The sequence below is a fragment of the Argiope bruennichi genome, chromosome 3 (genome assembly GCF_947563725.1).
Source record: "Argiope bruennichi chromosome 3, qqArgBrue1.1, whole genome shotgun sequence".
Lineage (NCBI taxonomy): Eukaryota > Metazoa > Arthropoda > Arachnida > Araneae > Araneidae > Argiope > Argiope bruennichi.
Window position 1 is genome coordinate 32,075,986 of NC_079153.1, and position 22,378 is coordinate 32,098,363.

General features: G+C 25.9%; 1 protein-coding gene across 2 annotated transcripts; it reads left to right on the forward strand.

Annotated features, from left to right (window-relative positions):
- Positions 1-159: 159 nt before the first annotated feature.
- Positions 160-19,299, forward strand: LOC129962607 (mRNA (2'-O-methyladenosine-N(6)-)-methyltransferase-like). Of its 2 annotated transcripts, none has more exons than XM_056076426.1 (16): positions 160-752; positions 3,865-3,992; positions 4,299-4,467; positions 5,345-5,616; positions 8,113-8,279; positions 9,032-9,186; positions 10,065-10,296; positions 11,397-11,496; positions 11,596-11,758; positions 13,374-13,549; positions 13,793-13,879; positions 14,394-14,578; positions 15,137-15,230; positions 16,806-16,906; positions 17,287-17,361; positions 17,787-19,299. In XM_056076426.1, the coding sequence occupies exons 3-16, from the start codon at positions 4,317-4,319 to the stop codon at positions 18,097-18,099; spliced, it is 2,271 nt and encodes a 756-aa protein (XP_055932401.1). In that variant the 5' UTR covers positions 160-752; positions 3,865-3,992; positions 4,299-4,316; the 3' UTR covers positions 18,100-19,299. The 2 variants fall into 2 exon arrangements, with proteins under 2 accessions (XP_055932401.1, XP_055932403.1); XM_056076428.1 differs by having other exon boundaries at positions 160-463.
- The last annotated feature ends 3,079 nt before the right edge of the window (positions 19,300-22,378 follow it).

Consider the following 22,378-nt stretch of genomic DNA (forward strand, 5'->3'; position numbering starts at 1 on the left):
TGTGTTTTTCTATTGTACAAAAAATAGTTTTTAAATTAATTAAAAAGCAGGAGAATATTTTTGTGCATTAAAAAAGTTTATATTAATTAATTTTTTTTTCAAATAATGAAATTCTAATAATAAGCAATTGTTACTTTCTCTTTCGTTTAGAAAGTTCGTAAAAAGTTATTGCTGCATTAAAAGTGTAGTGACTGATAGAACTTTCAGAATGTTACAATTCAGTTTTGCTATTAGAATCTCAGAAAGAGATTTTTTCAGTCATGAAATTACGGTTGACATTATTAAATGGAATAGCTCTTGGTCACGTGACGTAACCATTGTTTAACGAGGCAAATGGCGCATCTAGAAGGAAGTCTAGTCAGTTTTGGTCTTTTAATATCATGAATGAAATATTCACAAATTGAATTTTTATAGTTTGCTGGACGAAATATGTGTACCATTTTATTTGAGGATATGTGTTTTGGTGAGTACGTAGTTTATTTGAGCTCGGAAGCTTCTTAAAACCTTGAATAATTGTCGGCATCACACGTGCGTTTGTGTACATCTCGAAGAGCTTGACTTGAACACTGATCATTAAAAGGATTTAACGCTTTTGAAATCAAAATATGCTATTGGGAATGCATCTAATGACATTTGTGACTTCTGATTTTGTATTTTGAGACGATTATTACTTCAGTTTAAGAAGATTTGGACAACAACATTTTGGCGCATCATGCAAGCAGAGCTGTCAAAAGTTCTAAGACAACAGAAATGTAAATATTAACTTTTCCAGATTGATTTTAGTAATATAAGTGATGCAAATCCTACACTATTTATTTATGGAACACATTTATTAAGTGTAACTTCCTTCAAATTTTATTAATACCATGTTTTTAGCCGAAGTGTCATATGTTACATATCAACAACGTTCTATGCTGTAATTAACCATTTCTTTTCAATTTTACCGTTGTTAGCGTTTGAAATATTTTGAAGATTCCAAATGTTTATGAATTAATTTGTTTATTAGTCACTTTTTTTCTTACTATTGAATGAAATGTAACTAATTGGTTGCTCAGAATAATTTCTGTATCCTGATTTTGTAAGTCATCTGTTACAAGTCAGTTATTTTTCACCATACTTAGTCTTCAAATTATAATTTTTTAATACCTTGAAATGTGATAATTTAGGGAAAACATATCTTTCTTTATACTGTAAAATTATATTTTTTTATGAAACTTATTGTGTGGAGAGCTGTGAATATTCTTTTTTTGCTCTACTAAATAAATTTAAATTTTTTTCTATGTTATTCTGTATATGATTCTAAATTTAAGATAATAGTCTTGCACAATTGCTTGATGCATCAATTTTTTAATTTTAAGATTATCTCAGTTATTAAAATAATGATAACACCTATTAATACATATTAAATTGATATGTTCATATGTAATATTTAAACTTTCTTATCCTTAAATTAATAGATATAAGCTAAATTAATTGTTGTAGATGTTGGAGAAAATTTTCATTCACTAATAAATCAATAATACTTTTTTAATAGTTTTAAAATCGTAGGATAACAAATATAGGAAAGGCATTAATTCCTTTCCTCTTGAATTATGAAATTTGTTTATTTCTTTACATGGTTAGAAAACTGATAGTCAGATGTTTATAGATGATTGTTTTTTTTCCCTGGCATTTGTTATTAAATATAGGGATTAAAAGAAAGGATTTAAAAAAGAAATAATTCATTATTAAAATTAAAGCATTAAATAAAAAATAATAAATATTTATTAAAGAAATGTATGTTTTTGTTGCATGGAATTTTATCATTACTCTATTTACTCCACTGATCGGTGTACAAAAATTAAATTGTAAATTCATATTGCAACTTGCTGAAACATTTTTTTCCAATCTTTGAAAATCAAATTTTTCAAAGATTGGAATTTTCGGAATTGTATTTTTCGTCTTGTTTCTCAAGAGATTTTCAAACCTTTCCATTAATTATATCATTTTTTCAGGATTCTATTTTAAGAAATCTAAAATTGTCCATGTTAATAGCCACAATAACTTATGTGTATTATAAACATTTATAAATTAGTAGAAAATATTTTGTTGCATTTATATTGTTGTAATTTACTGTTCTTATATTTCCAAGTAATATAATAGATTATTTTAAATCACAATTATGATTTACTAATTGTTGATGACACAAAATGGTTGGATAAAATTTTGGAGAATCCAATCTATGCACAAAGATTTATTTAAATACTGATCTTTTATTAGTTTACTGTATGTTTGGAATAAATAATCAGATTTGTAATATCATAGAAATTGAGTTATTAAATTTGATCATAAGAACATTTGTTTAATATATATATAAAATAAGTTACAAGTAAGAACTGGGTTAATTTTTGCAACTAAATTAGCAGCAAAGATTTATTTTTAATATTTAGCAGTTTTAATAAATAATTGTAATAAATAAACAATACATATTTTTAGTAAGTAAAAAAAAATAAAAAATAATTTGTTTAAATAATAATTTCAATAATGTATTTAAAAATACTGTACTGAACTCTGAATCCAATAATTGTGCAATGAAAGTTCATAATAAACAGAAATAGTCCTATCTATATATATTTGAAACATTTTTAAATCTGGGAAATATAATTTTTTCTAATGTAAAGTAACAGTTTTAAAATCTTGAAGTGAATTAAATCACATTGATAGCTATTTTCAATAAACAAATCTGAAACGAAATTAATTTTCAATTTTAACTTCAAGTTAATCAGAATTGTTTCAAATTATTGACTATATTTTAGTATCTAGTAATAGGTACCAGAGAAAACTTTGAATAACTGACAAATTAGAATGAATTAACGAAATTCTATTGTATCTTAAACATCTTTTTTATCATAGATAATTTTTAATATGAAATACATGGAAACATTATTTATTATCTACATTTTCAGTTAGTCAAGAGCATATATCAACTGTTTGTTTTAAAATTATTTTATTGCTTTTTTTCCCCTTAAATCTGATATTATTTTATTTATGTCTTTTATGTCATAGCCTGTTAATAATTTGAATTCTTGCTTAAAACTTAATATCTTTTATCATTTTTGTATGCATTTAGTTACAATTATGTTAGATAACTGAATTAAATTGAATTATCCTATCTTTTTTTTAATATATAAAATTTACTGTATTTGTGATGAAGACTGTTATAAATTTAAATGTTATGAAATAACCTATTCAATTAGGATCAAGCCCTTGCTATATGACAATAGTTTTGGGTGCTTCCAAGCTAAAAAAAAAAGAAGAAGAAAATCGAAATATGATACAAATATATAAGTTAAATCTGCTGTTCTGTGCAATAAATACATATATACTGCCGCATGAAAGATAGTCTTTTAGTAACATTGATATGGTATAGGAATTTTAATTTTATTTAAAGTGTTAATCTAACTTTAATTCAAAACTCTGATATTCATCTGTAAAGATTCCTGTATGCAACCATAAAATTTAATTAACTATCATCTATATTTCTGAATTCTGTTTTATATTTGAGAATATTAAGGCAAGAACTGTGGAAACTTTTCTTATATATTTCTCGTATAAGAAATTTCAAATTAATGTTCCATATGTAGAATTAGATTATTTAACATAAAAATTGAACATATGTTTTCTTATTTTCTTTTGCTTATCTGTAAGTTGTTTTTAAGAATTAAACTTCAGATGTATAAATTATTATACTTTTTGTGGTTTCAATTATACTGTAAGAGGTAAAAAGGCATAAAAATTAAACAATTCTTATGCTGTATTTTAATCAATAGTAGTTGGTCTTCATTAAAACTTTTTAATACTATTGTAATTTTTGTTATATTGCAGGTTAGTCATCACTGGTTATTTTTGCTGTATTCCATTTGTGTGCTTGTAATTATTTCCATAGAAGATCTTTACTAATGACATATTGGACGTTCGACAATGAAACTGGCTGGCTTTAAAGCACCGAATAGGTATGTAATTTTTATAATAAGAAAATTTAAAGTGTTTGTGTATGAAGCCTTATTGAAATTAGTTCTTTTAAAATTTTAATTTGTGGATTTTCATCTGTTGTTCTTTAAAATTATAATTGATAATTTTCATATAATGTGTTTGCAATTTATACAGTACTGAATTTTTTTATAGCAGATTTCATCTTCATATATTTTGTATCAAATAATAGCAAGTGATATTTTTTGTGTTAGTTAAAAATGGCAATTTTTATTACCTTCTATCTCCTAATTTGCAACCAAAATGTAAATTTCTGATATTATTAATAGGTGTTACTTTTAAAAAAGATGACAACAGTTCCTGTTACTAGAAATCATTCGTTAGATGAGGAGGAGCTCAGGAATCATGGTACATCAAAATTGTTAGACTTGAGTGAGCACAAATTTGGTGAAGTCAGTCATGCTGATTGGTTAGATACAGCAACAAGTGATAAATCTGGTATGTATATGGGGAGTTCTATACTGTAAATATGCCACTCCCCATAAAATGTGTTTAATTTTGGTATCCATTAGTTAAATAGATTGCAATTTTTCAGTTTAATTTTGACAAAATCCTTGATAAAATACAATGGATGCAAATAATCCAGAAATCAACTTTTATGATGAAGTTTTTGCATTCTTAGCAATCATGAGTTTAGTATTTATAAAACATCAGAAACAACCAAATCTGGGTGCTCCTTATTCTTTTGGTATTGATGGTGTGTGTGTGTGGATTTAAAAAAAAAAGTACTACTAGAAGACAAAATAAATATTCTTCTCTTCAAAAATTATAAATTTTTAAGAAATATTGAAAAAAAAAATGGTAGGTTTTTATTAATTGCATAAAAATAAAACTTTAACAAAACATCTTTCTTTTGGTGATAAAAATTTGCATTATCATTTTTATTTTGTTAAATTAAAGACCTTCTTTATTTTGCAATAGATGTTGTACTGATACAGAAATACATATTAAAATTTTTTTAAAAATACATATTTAAAATTAAAATTATGTGTTTCAGTTTTTATATCAAAACTATATTTTTTATAATAAAAAAACAAAAACATCTTGTGCTTGTTGGTGAGGTAAGTGCATGTATAAAGGGTTTTTTTTCCCCTCTTCCCACAAAAATGGCATAATTTGCAAAGTAATTTCTCACTAAGCACCTTGATATAACATGTCTGCTAATCTGAATTCTTATTTTACTATTTGGTGAATTAAAAAATTTTGAGAAAATCCCTTTTTACTTTTTGGCAGATAACTCATTAATTTGATAAACTGCTTATTTTCACTTAAATTTTTAATACTTCAGTTAATTTTTTAAAATTTTCAATTTCAGCTGCTGCATCACCAATTCTTCGTAGGCATAATTCAGTTCCTGCCGAAATGCCCAGTGTATCTCATGTGAATTCCATGATGTCTCCCCAAAGTACTCAGGGGGGACCTCTCATGTCACCTAATCAATATGGTTCTAATGATCCAGTGCATGATCTACCTCCAGAATTGCTTCAAGCTGGATGGAGGAAATTTTGGAGTAAAAGAGAAAACAGACCATACTTTTTCAATAAAATCACTAATGAATCTCTTTGGGAAATGCCTAGGCTAGGACATGTAAGACATTTTGTAATGTTTTTGTGATTTGTGTTTCAGCATATTTAAGTGCATAATCTCTTCATATATTTTCATTATATCTTTTTTAAAAAAATCATATCTTTCTAAAATAATGAGTTTCTATTTTTTTATAAAATTGATATATGTGCCAAACAATCAATATACTTAGATTAGTTGCTATGAATTTTTTGATGTAAGGGTTCTATATTTTGTTTGTTAAGTTAACCTGTTTTAAATTTATACAGTTTTCCCAAGTTCTACTTCTCCATTTCAGGATTTAAAAAAAAAAAAAAAAAAAAAAAAAAAAACATTGCTTTATAGATTAGCATAAATTGGCTAATGCAATTGTGCAGTTTTGGATTTGAGGGTTTCTTTTGTTAAGGATCTTTTTGTAACTAAAAATACATGCATAATCAATGGCAGTATAAACTCATGCTATAATAAGTGCAAAAGATCTTACTGAAGGGTTTTATAATTTTAAAGAGAAAAATTATGAAAATAATATTATTTATTGAATTTTAGTTATGATTGGTTCTTAAAAAAGTTATGGAAATATTTTAATAAGTTGATCTTTTAATTAAATTAATTTTTTAAAGCAAATCCAAAATATTTATTTCTTTTCTCCTCTTTGAAACACATTTTATGTTGTAGATCATGAATGTTAATTGTTATTTTAAGTGGTGGTCAAATTTGATACATTTTTTTAAAAAAAATGAATAGTTATAAAAATTTGCACCTTATGTAATGCAATGAATTATGTATTTATTGAAATGAAATTAGTGCTACATTCCAGACAAAAAACAGAAATAAAATATATGTATTCCAAGTTCTAAATTTAGTCAGATAAATACAAAAAAGAGAATGACCTGACTGCAATAATTGCCAATTCTAATTATTCATTTTGAAAGCCAAATAAATAACTGTAGCCACACAAGTTCATGTTCAAAATTGGAAATAATTAATTAGGTTTTTTTTTTTGGTAGATTAAAGTTATTTCATAATATTATTACTGCAATTATAGTTTTTGTTTTGTGAATATTGTTTCATTTTGTTAGTAGAGAGATATATATCACTTATAAAAAGATATAGGTTTGCTTTATTGTATAAAAATGGTTTTATAAAAAAATTGCAAACAGTTTTATAAGGAATCTATAATTGCATCAGGTGTACAAATGCCATGTTTACATTTTCAGGAAATTGTCTGTTCAAAACAAATAAAAAGACTCCCACGACAGAAGAAGAAATGTTGTTGATGATAAGAAAATAAAAAAAGTGTGTATCATGGGCAAAAAAAGATGTGGACATGGGTCTGAGATATGAACAGAATGCATCTAATATATTTGTCAGTTTCAGAATAATATAAAGGAGATGGCTATCTACGCTTGGATTGAAAAGTGGAATCTGGGGGGGGGGGGTCCTTTACAGAATAAAAAGCATTGATAGATAAGAATACAGTGGGCAAGAAAGGCATTAAATAGAAAGATCATTGGAAATAAGTCATACTGAAATTATGATAATGTTTTGGGAAGAAATACTTTAGACATGAATGAAAAGTAGTATATCTGGAAGGATAAAGTGTAAAGAAGAATCAAATGTTATCATTGGGACAAGTTTGTCGCCATTTGCTATAAATTATCTTCTTTCAATTGTTTGATAGTAGACTACACATAGAGAATACTTTAATTACATCTTAGAACTAAAATATTTACCTTCTATTTTGAAATAATGAATCATTTCTATAACAACTGGCTTCATTCCTTACTATTCAGCACTGATATACAATTGGTGATTCACAGAGAATGATGTAAAATTGCAGGAACTTTACCTAACAAACATATGTATGAATGAAGCATTTATCAAATAAAGGAAAAGTAATTAGTTTTTTACAATATCACTATTTAAAGCAAAAAAAAAAGTTGGGAGTGAAAGAAGAAAAGCTGAGTGAAAAAATAAGGGATATTCAGTCAAATACTGATAAAGCATTAGAATGATATATATATGTATATATATCATCATGGGTATTAATTTTAACTTTCCTTTCACTTCTAGTATTTTTAATTGAATTTAGCATCGAATTCCTATTAATATATAAAATCATTATTTTTTAAAAAGGTAATATTTAATATAAATACTAAAACTTGAAAACCATTATTATATAAAGTGATCCATTTCTTTTCTCCATTGTACATAAATTTTTCTTGGATTCCCTGGAAATGTAAAAGAATATTTTTTCTTATATTTTTTTTATTGAATTGTCATTCTTATATTATCTAACCAAGGTTTAATTTTTTTGATTATTTATAATTGTTTTGATGAATCCCAGTAACTCAAAATTATTTAAGTTCATCTAATCGATTAAACTGATCATTTCTATTTTTGATTGCAATTAGTTTTGTAATTTTTAAAAATTTCAAATTATTACTTTTTACTTATTTATGTATATATCAATGATGTAATGTCTTTTCATGTTTAATTGAGTCTTATGTATATTTTCAGTATGATCCCTCCACTGATCCATTAGGTATTCAGATGTCTCCCCCTGGTGGTGGAGAGCCTCATACACCAGTGACCCCACTTGCACATCCTCCATTTCCTAGGCTAGGAGAGAAAAGACGAGCATCTGAAGATGGTTTGGCACCAGCTGCTAAGAAATTTATTCTCTGGTATGCGTAAAAAATTTATTTGCAATTATTTATTCCATTAATTTTCTCTTTTTTGAAAACAAGTAAATTATTCAAATTTAACTGTATAACTTTTCATTGACATTTTTTTTCATATTTCAGCTAAAGCTTTCCAGCTTTTTAGTAAATTGGCCATGAATTAAAATGTTTGATCTGATTGATGACTTTTTAGCTGCAATATCTTTACAATTAAACAAAAAAAAATTAAGCACTCTTATTTTTATAATTAAAATTAATGTTGACAAATTTTTGCCTGTTATATGATCTTTATATAGAAGAAATCTTACCATCAAAGATTTTATAAATTATCAATTTCCAATTAAGGACTTAAGCGTTACTATCAAAGATTTCTTTTTTAAAAAAGAAATATGAAATTGTGTTAATATATTTTTAGAATTCAATTCTTCAATAACTGATAAATATGCATTGTTGAAATTTCTTTTTTTTTTAATTTAATCTAGTAATAAAACAAATTTTATGGGCCATTAATACAAATTATCAAATGAAATGTATTTATTATTCTTTGTTAACTTAGACTAAATCTTTTAATGCATTATATGCTTTTATACTAAGAGTGACAAAAAAATAGTTATTAAGTAAAAAAAAAGTTTTTTTCCCCCTTCTAATTATGTGATTTTATTTTTCAAATATGAACTTGATGAATTTGAAAATGTACAATGTAAACATGTTTAAGGGAAGATTTTAAGTTTGAAATGTCTTTCAACTCTTTCTAGTGGCTACTGGGATTTAGAAATCCCAACCAATGTAGTTATATGGGAAAGATCTCCTTCATTACTTCCGCCTCCTCATCCAGAAATTGAGCAGTACAGATCAAACCTGGTGATAAAATTGCGACAACAATACCAAGAAATGTGTCACTCACGAGAAGGTATGCTTCTTGTTAACACTTTTTTATAATGAAATTATGAATTGTTTGTTATTTTAGTTCAGTGAAACCAGAAGCAGTTCAGATAATGGAATAATAGTATGAATTTAAGTTCATGATTCATACTGTTATATATATCTTAGTATTCAAAATTTTCAATTTATATTTTAATACTTTATACTCTTCTTTAGGATGGGACATAAAATGACAAATTATTCAATATATTAATCTCATAATAAAAAAGGCAATTTTTTAAAGAAATATATCAAGAAGAGTATAAATTATCTTATGCCTTGTAAGCTTTAAATATAAATTAATTATTAAATAAAAAGCTTTATTCATGTATTAAATTTATAAAATTAATATCTTTTGCCTAAACAATATATAGACACTATATTATCTTTAGATCAAATCATGCTTATAATTTTGATATTGCGTAGAACAGAATGCATGTGGATGGTTTGTGGCATAGGCTTTACCATTCAACCTTTAAACTACCAAGAACTCATTAGCAAGTGGAGTTTCCTTTATATAAATCTGTGTCCTTTAATTTAAAAAATATCATGTGTAATGTTATACATTTAGTTTGATTGAAGGAATTTGTATGGTTTAAGTTGTCCAATTAAAATTTTCATTGTTTGCAATTATTTCTTTATTACTTAAAAATGTTCTTTCTTTTGATAGTAGATTTTTCTTAACCCATTTTTTTTAATTATCTAAGCATTTAAAAGACATGAATTAACCTCTTAACAACTTGAGTTCTTTTAAAAGTTTTCCTTGTAAATTTCTTTTAGATAAGTATTCAAAATTAAGAAAATTACGTAGTAAAAATTTTTATATTTTTTCTTTTTTATAAGAACTTTGTTGTATATTTCATTCAGGAATTGATGCTCCTAAAGAATCATTAAATCGATGGTTTATGGAGAGGAAAATTATTGATAGAGGAAATGATCCTCTCCTACCATCTAACTGCTATCCTGAAATTTCTCAGTCTATGTTTCGGGAAATCATGAATGACATACCGATCAAGCTTGTGAGGCCAAAATTTTCTGGTGATGCTCGCAAACAACTTTCAAAGTATGCAGAAGCAGCTAAAAAGATGGTAGAATCCAGGTTAGTATGCATAACTGTGTTTTGGTAGTTTAAAACATCATTAAATTGTATAAACATATGTTAAGATTTTTTTTTTTTTTCATGGACAATTAAAATGCTGAATTAGGATTTTTTGTTGTTTCATGTTTAAAATATTTTATTTACTGTCAATATATGTGTCATATTGCTTTCGGTTTTATTATAAATTTGACTGGATTTTTCTTTTTCATTACTAATTGACTTAAATAGAACCTTTTTTTCCCTCTTAGACATGATTCCCACAATTATAGAAAATCCTTTATCTATATATTTATTCTTTTAGCTTTTAGAGAGGAATAAAATGTATATGCACAAACACACACCAAAAAAAAAGTATTCAGGAGGGAATTTGGCAGTTTTTTTTTTGTTAATCACTTTTCTTCCATTTTTATAATTGCATTTTAATTGAAACAATTTTTTTCCCTTTTTATACATAAATTTTATGCCAGTACTCCCTTTTTTTAAAGGTTTTTTTTTTCTTCCTGAAATCTTAAGTTCATGAAATTTTGATTTTTCTAAATATATATATATATCCTAAAATGGATAAAAGTTGTAGATTATCAAGAGATATTTAATCTACTAATCAAATTTAATTTAATCATTTAATCTAAATTTAATCCACAAATCTACTATTAAGAGATATCAAATAAATAAATTTGTTGCATTCTTTTTTTCATTTGAAATCATGACTGTTACCATTTTTTATTTGTTGTTACTTCAATTATTTAATCCTGTCTTATCATATTTTCATCCTAGGTTCATTTTATGAATAGGTAACGCTTGAGGTAGATATTCAGCTCAGAGTTGGAAATTAAATTCAGGTGTATATAAATAAAGTTACTCGGTGAAAGTTTGCGACAAAAGAACTATTTGTAGGTATTGCAAGGTGTGAAAAATAAAATTTATTTTCTTTAAAATACATTCCCATTACTTCCTTAGTAAATATTTTTTAATTAATTTCAAACAAAAAATGTATGTTAAAAAACGAAAACTGTGGGAATCATGCTTAATGAAGTCCTACCATTAATTTTAAATTGTTTTCCTTTTTAAAACAAAAGGCAATGTTAATATCTCATTTTTAGGAACATTTCTCCTGAAAGTCGAAAAATTGTCAAATGGAATGCAGAAGATGCTTTCCAATGGATTAGGAAGACGCTCAATGCTACGTTTGATGATTATCTGGTATATTTTATTTTCTTTCTTTTAATGAACTCAATTTTACACATTTAATCACATTTAAAAAGTGAATATTTCATAATTTTCTTTTTCACTTCCATTTAGGAGAGATTGGGTCATTTAAAACAGCAATGCCAACCTCATCTTGTTGAAGCTGCTAAAGATTCTGTTGAAGCAATATGTGCAAAGATCTATAACTTATCTTGTGATTATACAAAGAAGATCAGAGATAAACATTGGACGCTCTTACGACAGCATGGGATTGAAGGTATAATACCAAATAGTAAAATTATATGAGCAATAAGAAAGATATTTGAATGTTTCATATATTGAATTTTTTTTTAAATTATAAAAGAGCATGAGGGTTGTTAGACAGTTTCTGCAGCATTTTATTAAATTAGTTTGACAGTTTATATGTCTATGTATTTTCTATTGGTTATTATCGTGCTTTAGAATTAGTTGTTATAGAAATGTCAATATTTTTTTTACTGACTTTTTTTATTCACTTCTCCTTTTCTAAGTCAAGAAATATGTGATACAAGATGATAAAAAATAGGCATTTTTAACAGGTTAACATTAACTAAGCTCTGTTGGTCATATTTGCTATATCATATGTAAAGTAAATAAAAAGATGCCAGCCAGTAGATGCATATTAAGATGGTAGTAGTCATTCTACAAATTTAAATCTTATTGTGTTTCTTTAAAGTTGAAGAAGAACAAGTTTTATGTGAATTCTGTCTAGAGATGAAGAAGAATCCTTATGTAAATTTCCATTATGGCAAAATTTTGAAGTCTTTTTTTTTTTGTCCCAATTCTTTTAATTTGTAGTTATTTGATGCTACAAATTTTGAGAGAATGAAATAAATTGGGGTCAAGTGGATATGCATTTAATCTATATTGGTGGAAATGTAAATGAAAGAAAGTCATAATGGTTGTTAGGAGAGCTTTTACACTATCAATAGTTGCCCAACTGTTATTCACATGTTAAATCTTTACATTGGTAGATCTGTAAATTAAAATATTTACATGTCAGAAAATCAGGTTTGAAATAAACCATTCTGAACATAATAACAGTTGATCTAGAATGAAGCTGCATTGCATATTCTTAGTATTAACCAAGTGGGAAATTTTATATCAGAATCAGTCATACTAGTTCCATTTCCAGGGAATAATTGTTACATTTTTTAAAATTCCTGGATAGGGTATGATATAGTAGCTGTACTTTCCATACTAGAATATTTCATAACATGTGATAGATAATACAATAAACTGAAATGAACATACATGAGCAAAAATTCACGTGCATCTTTGTGTCTTTTTATTGGCCAGAGATATTGTAAGAGAATGTGTTCTAATCATTTATTGAATGGAATTGCATCATAATAATTAAGAGTTGAATTTTAAGTTTTAACTGAAATTAAATATTATTCTTATTAAATATTACTTCTGGCCAGAAGATTATACGAGCTGAAATTCCAGGGTTATTTGTTCTGCAAAGTTTTGACTTCTTTTTGTGAAAAATTCTACTTTGTCATGCCCCCTTCCCTGCTTGAATCTGGCAAGGAATTCATCAGAATTTTGGTTAATTATTGCTGATAGAAAATCTGTAATATGCCCGGTATGGTGAAGATAAATAACTTCCTTATATTTTTGTCTTATCTTATAGATAATATATTTATTAGTGATAAATGTCTTCATATGTAATTTTCGACTCTACAGATTTTTGTTAAAATATCTTATCTAGGATATCTTATTTATCTTTTCATATTTGGACATATATATATAATATCGCATTCTATAATGATTAAATATTCTTTTTTATTGAATTCTTGAATGAAGTATGTCCAAAATTATTTTCAATTGATTTTTAACATTTATTCCAGAAATAACCAGTCCTTTGCAAGTAAGTGTTCATAAAAAGGTCTATTGCTATCCAGTGCAATTTGCAATCTCTTCCCCACATCTTCCTCCTGTACAGCTTTTGAGTGAAAAGGAACATACAATATTGCGTTACAAGGGGGATGCTGTTCGGATAAACACCATCTCTTTTCAAAAATTGGTAAGTGTATATGATTTGAATTTTGTTCTTATCTATACATGTATGAAATTCTTCATGATTCGTATTTATTGTATCTTCTGAATGAATAAATATTGTATGTTTATTAATATTTCTCTGTTTCATTTGAAAAGTTTAGATTTTTTCCCTAAGAGTTTTCTGAAAGTTATTATTTGCTATATTTATTTCTGTTTTACATTTTTATTGAATTTATATGATTCTAACTGATTTTTTTATTATTTTCAGGAACATCTGTATCGTTTAAACTGCTCAGATGACAGGAAATTTGAGAATTTCTTAGCTCGTGTTTGGTGCATGCTAAAGCGATACCACGTAATGTATTATGTGTTTATTGAAACAAAAATTGATTAGGATTTTGTATAATGCATTTTGTTTTTTTGTTATCTATAAAAATATTATGCTTAATGAGCATTTGTTAAATTACAATCTGCAACAATTTAATATTTGGCTTTATTTCTAAAGCTTTGGTTTTTATTTTTATTATTATTTTTGCTCTCTTGAAAGCATATCAAACTAGGTTATAAATTAATTGGAAGAATTTGTTTCCTCAACACTTTATATCCTCTTGTTTTTATTTTTAAACTTAGTATTGTTTTCAGACTCATGATAATTTTTTAGTATTTTAAACACAGTAAAAACATTAATTTTAGTCCAGAAGTAATTTTCTAAAAGCTGAATAATAACTAACTTAAGATTAGTATCATCTGATACATTGTGCTATAAAATGTAATTTTTCTTAAATATAATGCAATTCACATTTTATGCTTGAATGTTTCTTTCTTAATCTTTAATTTATATCTATTTATCAACTATCCCCCCCCCATAGGCTTTTGCTGGCATTAGTCACAATGAAGGTCATGGTATTCAAGGTTCATTACCAGTAGCAGTATTTGATTGTCTGTACAAACATTTTGGAGTTACTTTTGAATGTTTTGCATCACCATTAAATTGCTATTTCCGACAGTATGCTTCTGCATTCCCTGATACTGACAGTTTCTTTGGATCTCGTGGGTAAGCTTGTTTGTTTTAATTGCTCATGTATATATGTATTGTTTATTATTAAATATTTTATTTTTTTCAATGTTGCAAAGACATATATTTCTGGGGTATATGTGTTTTCAGTTTATAGATCATATATATTTTCTTCATATATATTTGTTTATAGATCATATATATTTATTTATCTTCTCGACTATCCTAATGACTTTTGAAAAAATAGATTTTAATGTGATCTGATATAATAAATGTTTCATTTATTATATATATTTATATATTGAGCATCATCCTGGTGTAAATTTGAACACTGAAAAACATAAAGCTTACTTTTAAAGATTTGTAAATGCGAAAAATTAAAAAAAAAACATCTTTACAAAAATAAGAAGCATTGTTACATATTTTATTTTAAAATATTGTTTTATCAATTTTAAAATGAGGGTGAAATTGCACGTCTTATAAATTTATAGTTATCAAAATGTAATTGTTTAAAAAGAAATTTGTGTAACAACAATTTTTGTGATTTAAGTAAAATTTAAAGAATTTCATGTTAAAAAAATGTATTTTATTTTCCAGGCCTATTTTAAACTTTTATCCTGTAAGTGGCTCCTTCGAAGCTAACCCACCCTACTGTGAAGAATTGTTAGATGCATCTATTATACACTTTGAGGTAATTTGTAATTTAAAAAAATGAATTATTATTGTTTTTAAGTAATGCAGTATATTGTTTCATAAAAGGAACAATTATACACTTGTATAATTTTATTTCATTATGTATCAGAATATTTACTTTTCAATAGAAGTTTCTTATATTCTAATTTTAATTATTTTGTGTATTTATAATCTATTTCTACTTGTAAAATGTGCCTTCAATAATATACTAATATATATACTATAAAATGAATCACAGTTTATGAAACTTACTGCTTTTCATTCATTTTAAATCCAACAATGTGTCAAATATATAATATGAAGATATGGTGTAAATCCTGTATTCCATATTAATATTGAATATTCTTGTATTTGATTGTGTTGTCATTTGCTGTCAAAAATATTTTGTAAAAGACTAATCTAATGCTTTATGGGGGAGAGCATGATTTGGAAAATTGAGTTTGTGATGAGATTTAGTATAATGGTAGTATAAATTTAGGATACTCATTTATTAAAACATTAAAGCACAATATCCAACCAATTCCAAAAAAGTAGCGTTCAAACTTTCCCCATAATTTTTATATTAATAAGTGTCTGCTTTCAACAACCTAATGGCATAATTGTCAGGGCAGTCACTTCATAAGTAAGTAATCAGTTGAATCCTCAGTGCATCCTTTTCTCTTTTAATTTTTTTGAAGTTAAATAAAAAATTTACAAATCATTTTAATATGAAAAATGAAAATTATCATTTAAAAAATGAATGTTTATCATTTCCCAATAGATTCAGTTTCTTAACATTTGCTCTCTACCATTTCCGTCTTATATATTTTGTCCTAAATATATGCTTACATATTTAAAAAATTATCAGCTGTTTTTGATATATAAATACAGTTTCATTGAGATAAAATAAATAATTTTTCATTATTAAATCCAAATAGTTCTTAAAGATTATAGTAATTTAATTTTTTTATAAATATTATACTACATTTATAATTATTTTTCTTTTAAAAAACAACTCGAGTATATGAAGAATAAGCATTTATTTTTGCATATAAGATGAAAAACGTTTTAAAGCTTTTCATAAATTTTAAATTTAATTTGAATAATTTTGAAAAAATTGGAATGAAGGACAAAAGACACATGAAGGATCAAATCCTCACTCTTGCACACAACCACATTTTGGATTAGTGGACGTAAATTGCTTATAAACTGTAGATTATATTTGGATTTAAAAAAGTAGAAAACAGATTTTTTTTTATTTGCAAAATCAGCCAGTAGCTGAGGCATATGGAAACTTGGTGTCTTGTAGGTTGCACTGTTGTCACTGCCTTTAACCCAGTTTCGAGTTTAATTGGAGAATTACCCAAAAATTGATATTTTTTTTCTTTGTTAAAAATGAGAATTTTAGAATGTGTTTTTTTCTTTATATTCATGTAATAATTAATTTGAATTTTAAATCTAAAAATTTTTTTTCATATTTTGCATATACTTTGTATTTAAAAAAATATAATTTTGTAATAAAAGTCATTGTTCCTATTTTACCATTAAATGGTTATGTTTTTCTTATTTTAATTAAGTCACTTTATCATTCTAGAAACTTTTGTCAGCTTCACAAGAGCCTTTGTCATTCATCGTTTTTATATCTGAATGTCGAGACCCTGTGCCATCATTTCTCACCAAAATAGATTCAAGCAGGTAAGATAATAAAACGAATAAGAGAAGCTTTGTTTTGCAATACTGCATAAAATGCTTGTATTAAAATTACAAATTTCTCTCTCTCTTTTTTATAAATATATATATTTATATAAATTTGTTAGTTTTTGTTTAACTTCTGCTAAAGTTATTAGCCAAAAATGGACTTAATTTTAAATAATTAAAATGTGAATATAAATTAAATAACTTCTGAAGTGTTATTTCCACCTTCCTAAGTATACCTGTCAAATTTGATAGTTCTATGTTCAATGCCCTATTCTGTAAATCAACAACAAACAGACTTTTATGTTTATTAGTATTAGAGATTCCCTAAGCAATTATTCTTATATTGTGTTTTGTACAGATGTATACTTTTATTATAGGTTCAAGAGAAAGCAGCTTTTGATACCTGCTTATGATCATGAGTATCGTCATGGATTTCAGCATGTTATTCCAAAGTAAGTTTCTTATTATAGAGTTAGAATAATTTTGATTGACTAATTTTAATTTTAATGTTATTGTTTAACTAAAAAAAATTGTTAAAAGGTTAATCTTTAACTTGCCTTCACTCCTCGAGCCTTAGATTTTAATAAATCATTTTGATTAAGCAAATAATTTTAAAGAACATAATTACAAACATTGTAAAGATGTTTTAGTTTTTGCCAAAAAAAAAAAAATGTTTTTTAAAAAATTTAAAATTGTAATTTTTATGAAAAAAATTAATATTGTCTTTATGTATTAAAAAATGCTTGAGTTGTATAGCAAAAATATGTATTACAAAAAAAGAAAAAAAAAACTTGCTTTAATGCAACTTATCTCATTTATAACTACAGTGAATTCCTGTCCATTTTGATATGAATTTAATATATTTTTTTTTTTTCAGAAGTGAAATTTATCAACGGTCCATCCATGGAACTCAAGTCTTCTTTCTTCAAAATGATTCTGGTTATGCACGTTGGGGACCAACACCAGAAAGAATTGAAGCGTTGCTGGAAGCTTTCAAACTGGGAAAAGATAAAGAACGAGAGCAACATTTAGCTCCAGTAGCTCCCACCTTACAGCAGGGACCATCAGCTACACCCAGTACACAAATTTCTGATCAGAAGCAGTCGAACACACTTCCCAAATTAGGGGGCCCTCAGTTAGGCCGAAACAATTCGGATAGTGGAAGCAGTATCAATCATTCTACATTGTAAAGTTTTCTTTTGCTTTTAAAAATACTGTTGGATGAGAACCGTTTCTTCTCTGTTTATTTTTCTTGGAATTTTACCGTCTTTTTAGATCCTGTAACATGCAAGTTTTGCATATTTTTCCCGTAAAACATGTTTTTAGCTGTCTGCTTGAAGAAGGAAATTTTATGGCAAAATATATTTTAGTGAACCCTTTTGAAATTCACTAAATCTTTAAATTATCCTTCTAATTTGCATTGAAAATATTTTCTGCTAAAAGTACAACTGCTAGTTGATATTCACTTTACTTCATTTTTATGTATCTGTAAAAATTCTTGCAATGAAGGCATGTTTTAATTGCTACAGAAATAAAAGAGAGTTCCATTGATTGGAAGTAATGTGTGTTCTCACTTAATATTTTAACAAGTGTTATTTGTTATTGCATATGGAACATTTTCAATCCTTTATTGTCATCCACTGTGACGCACACTAAATCCAAGTCCATTGTTGGTATTGTTTTAATTTTACAAAGTGTTAGGAAGAAAAATTGTCCACAAATAGTCAGCATTTGATAAGACATTAACTTGAATATAAATTTAATTGTTAATGCTATTACTATATGCAAGTTAATTGTATTATTGTAGCATGAAAATGTAAACTTGTAATATAGTATAATCTTTAATTTGTATTTTAGAATTTTATTATTTATTGTTTATTTTAAATAGATATGTTTTAACAACTGAATAAATTAATGCATTTTTTTTCTCTGTGGAATTTTAAAAAAATAAATTGCCAAAAAGAATTTCATTAAGTGAAGATTGTTTATGAAATTTATAAAAATAAGTTTTTATGTGCAGAAAAAATATATAGTTCCTTCCATATGAATTTTCATTTTTTTTTTTATCTCATTAAGTTTTTGTGCCATTTTGTTAATTTTTATACTTTGGAGGAATTTAATATTCTTTTACCAAAGGTCATAGTTTTACATTGATATGAAATTTTGTAAAGTTTTTTTTTATTGTTTTGTTATGTAAATATTAAATTTATCAAAATTTTAATTGTGAACTAAATTAGTTTTAATTTGTAGTATAGTAAGTGCTGTAATGTTGTCTTTTAAAGCATTTTATATTCACTGTACTATAGTTTGATCCCATTACATTACAATGATGCTCGCATTGTAAAAAGTTTGTCATTTTTAAAATTCTCATATCTTAATAAGCATTTGCACAAATTATTTATAATACATAAGTTTAATTTTTGTAGCAAAGAATTTGTCATCAGTTTAAAGCATTTTGTAGATATTGTTTTATTACATTGTGTAAATATTTTCAATTATATTTGTTTGAAGTTAAAAGTATAAAAAATATATATTTCTTAAGTTTTAGTATTTTGAAAGTATATGTTTCTAAACCAAATATTTGAAAATGTATTTTAATTCTATCTCCAAAAAGATTTAAAAAAATTTTTTTTTTTTAAACTTTTTGTGTGAATTTTTAAAATTCTTACATATTTGAAATTGTACTGTCTCTATTGTAACTAATAAATCCTGATTATTTTACATAAATTTTGACAAGAACAGTACAAATTTAAATAATTTATTCTGTGAGATTCTCTAAATATTCTGGAAATATTTCAGTAATGTGATTCATGTACTTGTTTAAATAATAGAAATGCTTGATTGAGTTTTAATGAAAAACCTCCTGTATTTGTCATGAATACCTCAACTGAATTGAAAATTTTCATTAAATTCATTTTTTTATTTAGCAAACAGCCAAGCAGGAAAGTAAAACTAAAACTTATGTATTTGTTACTTGTTTAGATTTTTTGCATGCCATGTACTTTAAAAAAAATTTTGAAATTAAATCTTGAGTGAAATGTGATTTCTTTTGCATTTGATCAATATCAAGCATTTTTATACAGCATCTTAACGAATATTTTATATTTCTTTATTATTTTTTATGCATTTTATTTAAATACCCTCCATTTTTTTCTTCTGTAAATAGTATAAATCATTACAATATTAGTATTACAATATTAATTTAAGTAAATAACTTACTAAAGATAATTATACTTAATAATCTGTATTATTATTCTATTTTATATTAATTTAAATTACTGTTTCTCTTCTCAGTTTTATCATATTAAATGTATGTGTAGGAAGTACTAATTATCAAATATAAATGATATTGACAAATGAATTTGTAATTGTAAAATAGCATGTATTGCTGTTTCATCATTTTCATGTTTGGAAATAGAAGTAGAGAAAAGACCAATTCTGAAATATTCCTGCACCAATTTTTAATTCATTGTTTAATGCTGCTGTTATGTAAATTTTTTAATGACAGCTTTTTTGCATCAGTGGAAGTTGAGGCTTTAATTGCTTCTGTACTTAACTTTTTTATTAAATAATCAATATTTATTTTTTAAAAAATAATTTGTTAGTTGTTATTTATTTTTTCCCCTGTTTGTTTTTTACCTTGCTTCTTTATTCATAAATGTACAATACACTAGTTCTCTTTACCATTAGAGCACTGACATATAAAGAAATGTAATTTTTTAAAAATTTTATAATCATTGATTTATTCAAAAGTTACTGGATTTTAAAATAGCACTAACTTCACATCACTAAGGCTGTTTTTTGTAAAAATGTTTTTAAAATCATCATGTGTAAATAGCATTCTAGCATTTATTACATTCACCAGAATATTATTAGAGTCTAAAAAGTTTTTATGTAATTGATGTATTGCATGTGTTAAAAAAAACATTGTTAAAACATTACATGTCGATGAATAAAACAGTTACTGTAAATTATTTTGCTCTGCTTATTATTGTAGATATTTCCTATTAATAACAGTGTCATTCTTAAACTCTAGAAAATATGTGAAAATGATAATTTGACATTAATTATTTAAGAAACATTGGGGCAAGGAATTTAAGAAGCATTCTTCATTTTTGTGGAAGAATTCCACAAAAATGAATAGAAGTAAGTTGTACTTAATACTCATTTTAAACACAGACAAAAGACTGTATCAAGATTCTGAAAAGATTAAGATTCTGAAATTTGAATTCCTTTGTGATCTTTATTGTATCTAACCCCGTTTATGTTCCATTAGCTCATGACTAACGAAAGTAATAACGATTAGCTGCTAATGAAATGAAAAAATAATTTAACAATACCATGCTAATTAAGTAAATATTAAAAACCAAAATAGCTGTAAAGATATTTTATAAGGTCTGCCTTGTGCCTGTAAAATAAAATGAAGTGTAAATTTTTAAGTTTAGTTGGCTTCCAATCAAAAGAATTTACACCTTCATTCCACAAGTTTTCATCTCTCTTTTCCTACCAGGCTCGCTTTGTAGAAGAGAGAATGGAATGTGGATGTATTCTGGAAAATCAAGGGAATGCTCCCTTTTGTTTTCTGTTTTTCTTTACATTTATATTAACCCTTACGCACAGGGTGGTGTGGAAAGTGTGCCAGTGGATGTATATATATATCTTGACGCCTATCAACGCTTTTAAATCTTGAAACAGTTCGATCTGGTCGCACATGAAGCGCTCTATTGCGCATTCCGTACGCCAAAAAGCAATTGCTCGTGTTTCGGCTTATAAGCTTTTCACCACAAAGTAATAAAGCAAAATTTGTTTGGATCGTACAAACATTTCCTCTTTTTATTAATATATGAAACTCGATAATGCATACGTAATACACTTTTAGCGCAAATAATAAGTTTGATGCAAATATTTATTAAAACTGTTCGCTAGACGCGTCAAATGTGAAAAATCTGAAGTTCGAATTTTTTGATCAATACAATGCTTTCTCTATACAGTATACTTCTGAGTATCCGGTTCGTGACTATCCGGCCTAGTTTTCTGTGAAAGTAAATAAATGAGGAAGGCAAGGCGTTGCACTTGCAGTCATCTATTAAGAACTTTTTCAAAAACTAAAGACTGTAAGTTTTGACTCTAATCGTAGTGTTACCTTTTCATATCTGTGAAATCATTTATCAGTGAAAAATAAAAACAGTCTGATCCAGTGTTTTTAAGAACTACGCCTGGGATTTATTTTAACGTTTTGTTTATGTTTCCTGCATTTAAGTTAGGCATTACAGAATTTGTGGTAAAATGTGAACAGTTTATATCCTTTAACACTTTTTCTCCAATATATTCTTGAGATGTGCAGTGCAGTATATAAACATACATAAACTATCAGTATAGAATCTTCTATTTTAAGTCGACACGTTACCGGCTATTGTCTCTATGATTCACTGGGCCACGGCACCGCTCACATCCTTCGTGGCTTGAGAT

What these genes read in the sequence shown, in the direction of transcription:
- LOC129962607 (XM_056076426.1), top strand. Translation starts at nt 4,317, where the DNA reads ATGACAACAGTTCCTGTTACTAGAAATCATTCGTTAGATGAGGAGGAG. An exon ending in GCTAAGAAATTTATTCTCTG is followed by an intron (nt 8,280 to 9,031) that starts GTATGCGTAAAA and finishes AACTCTTTCTAG; the next exon opens with TGGCTACTGGGATTTAGAAA. An exon ending in AGTTTCTTTGGATCTCGTGG is followed by an intron (nt 14,579 to 15,136) that starts GTAAGCTTGTTT and finishes TTTATTTTCCAG; the next exon opens with GCCTATTTTAAACTTTTATC.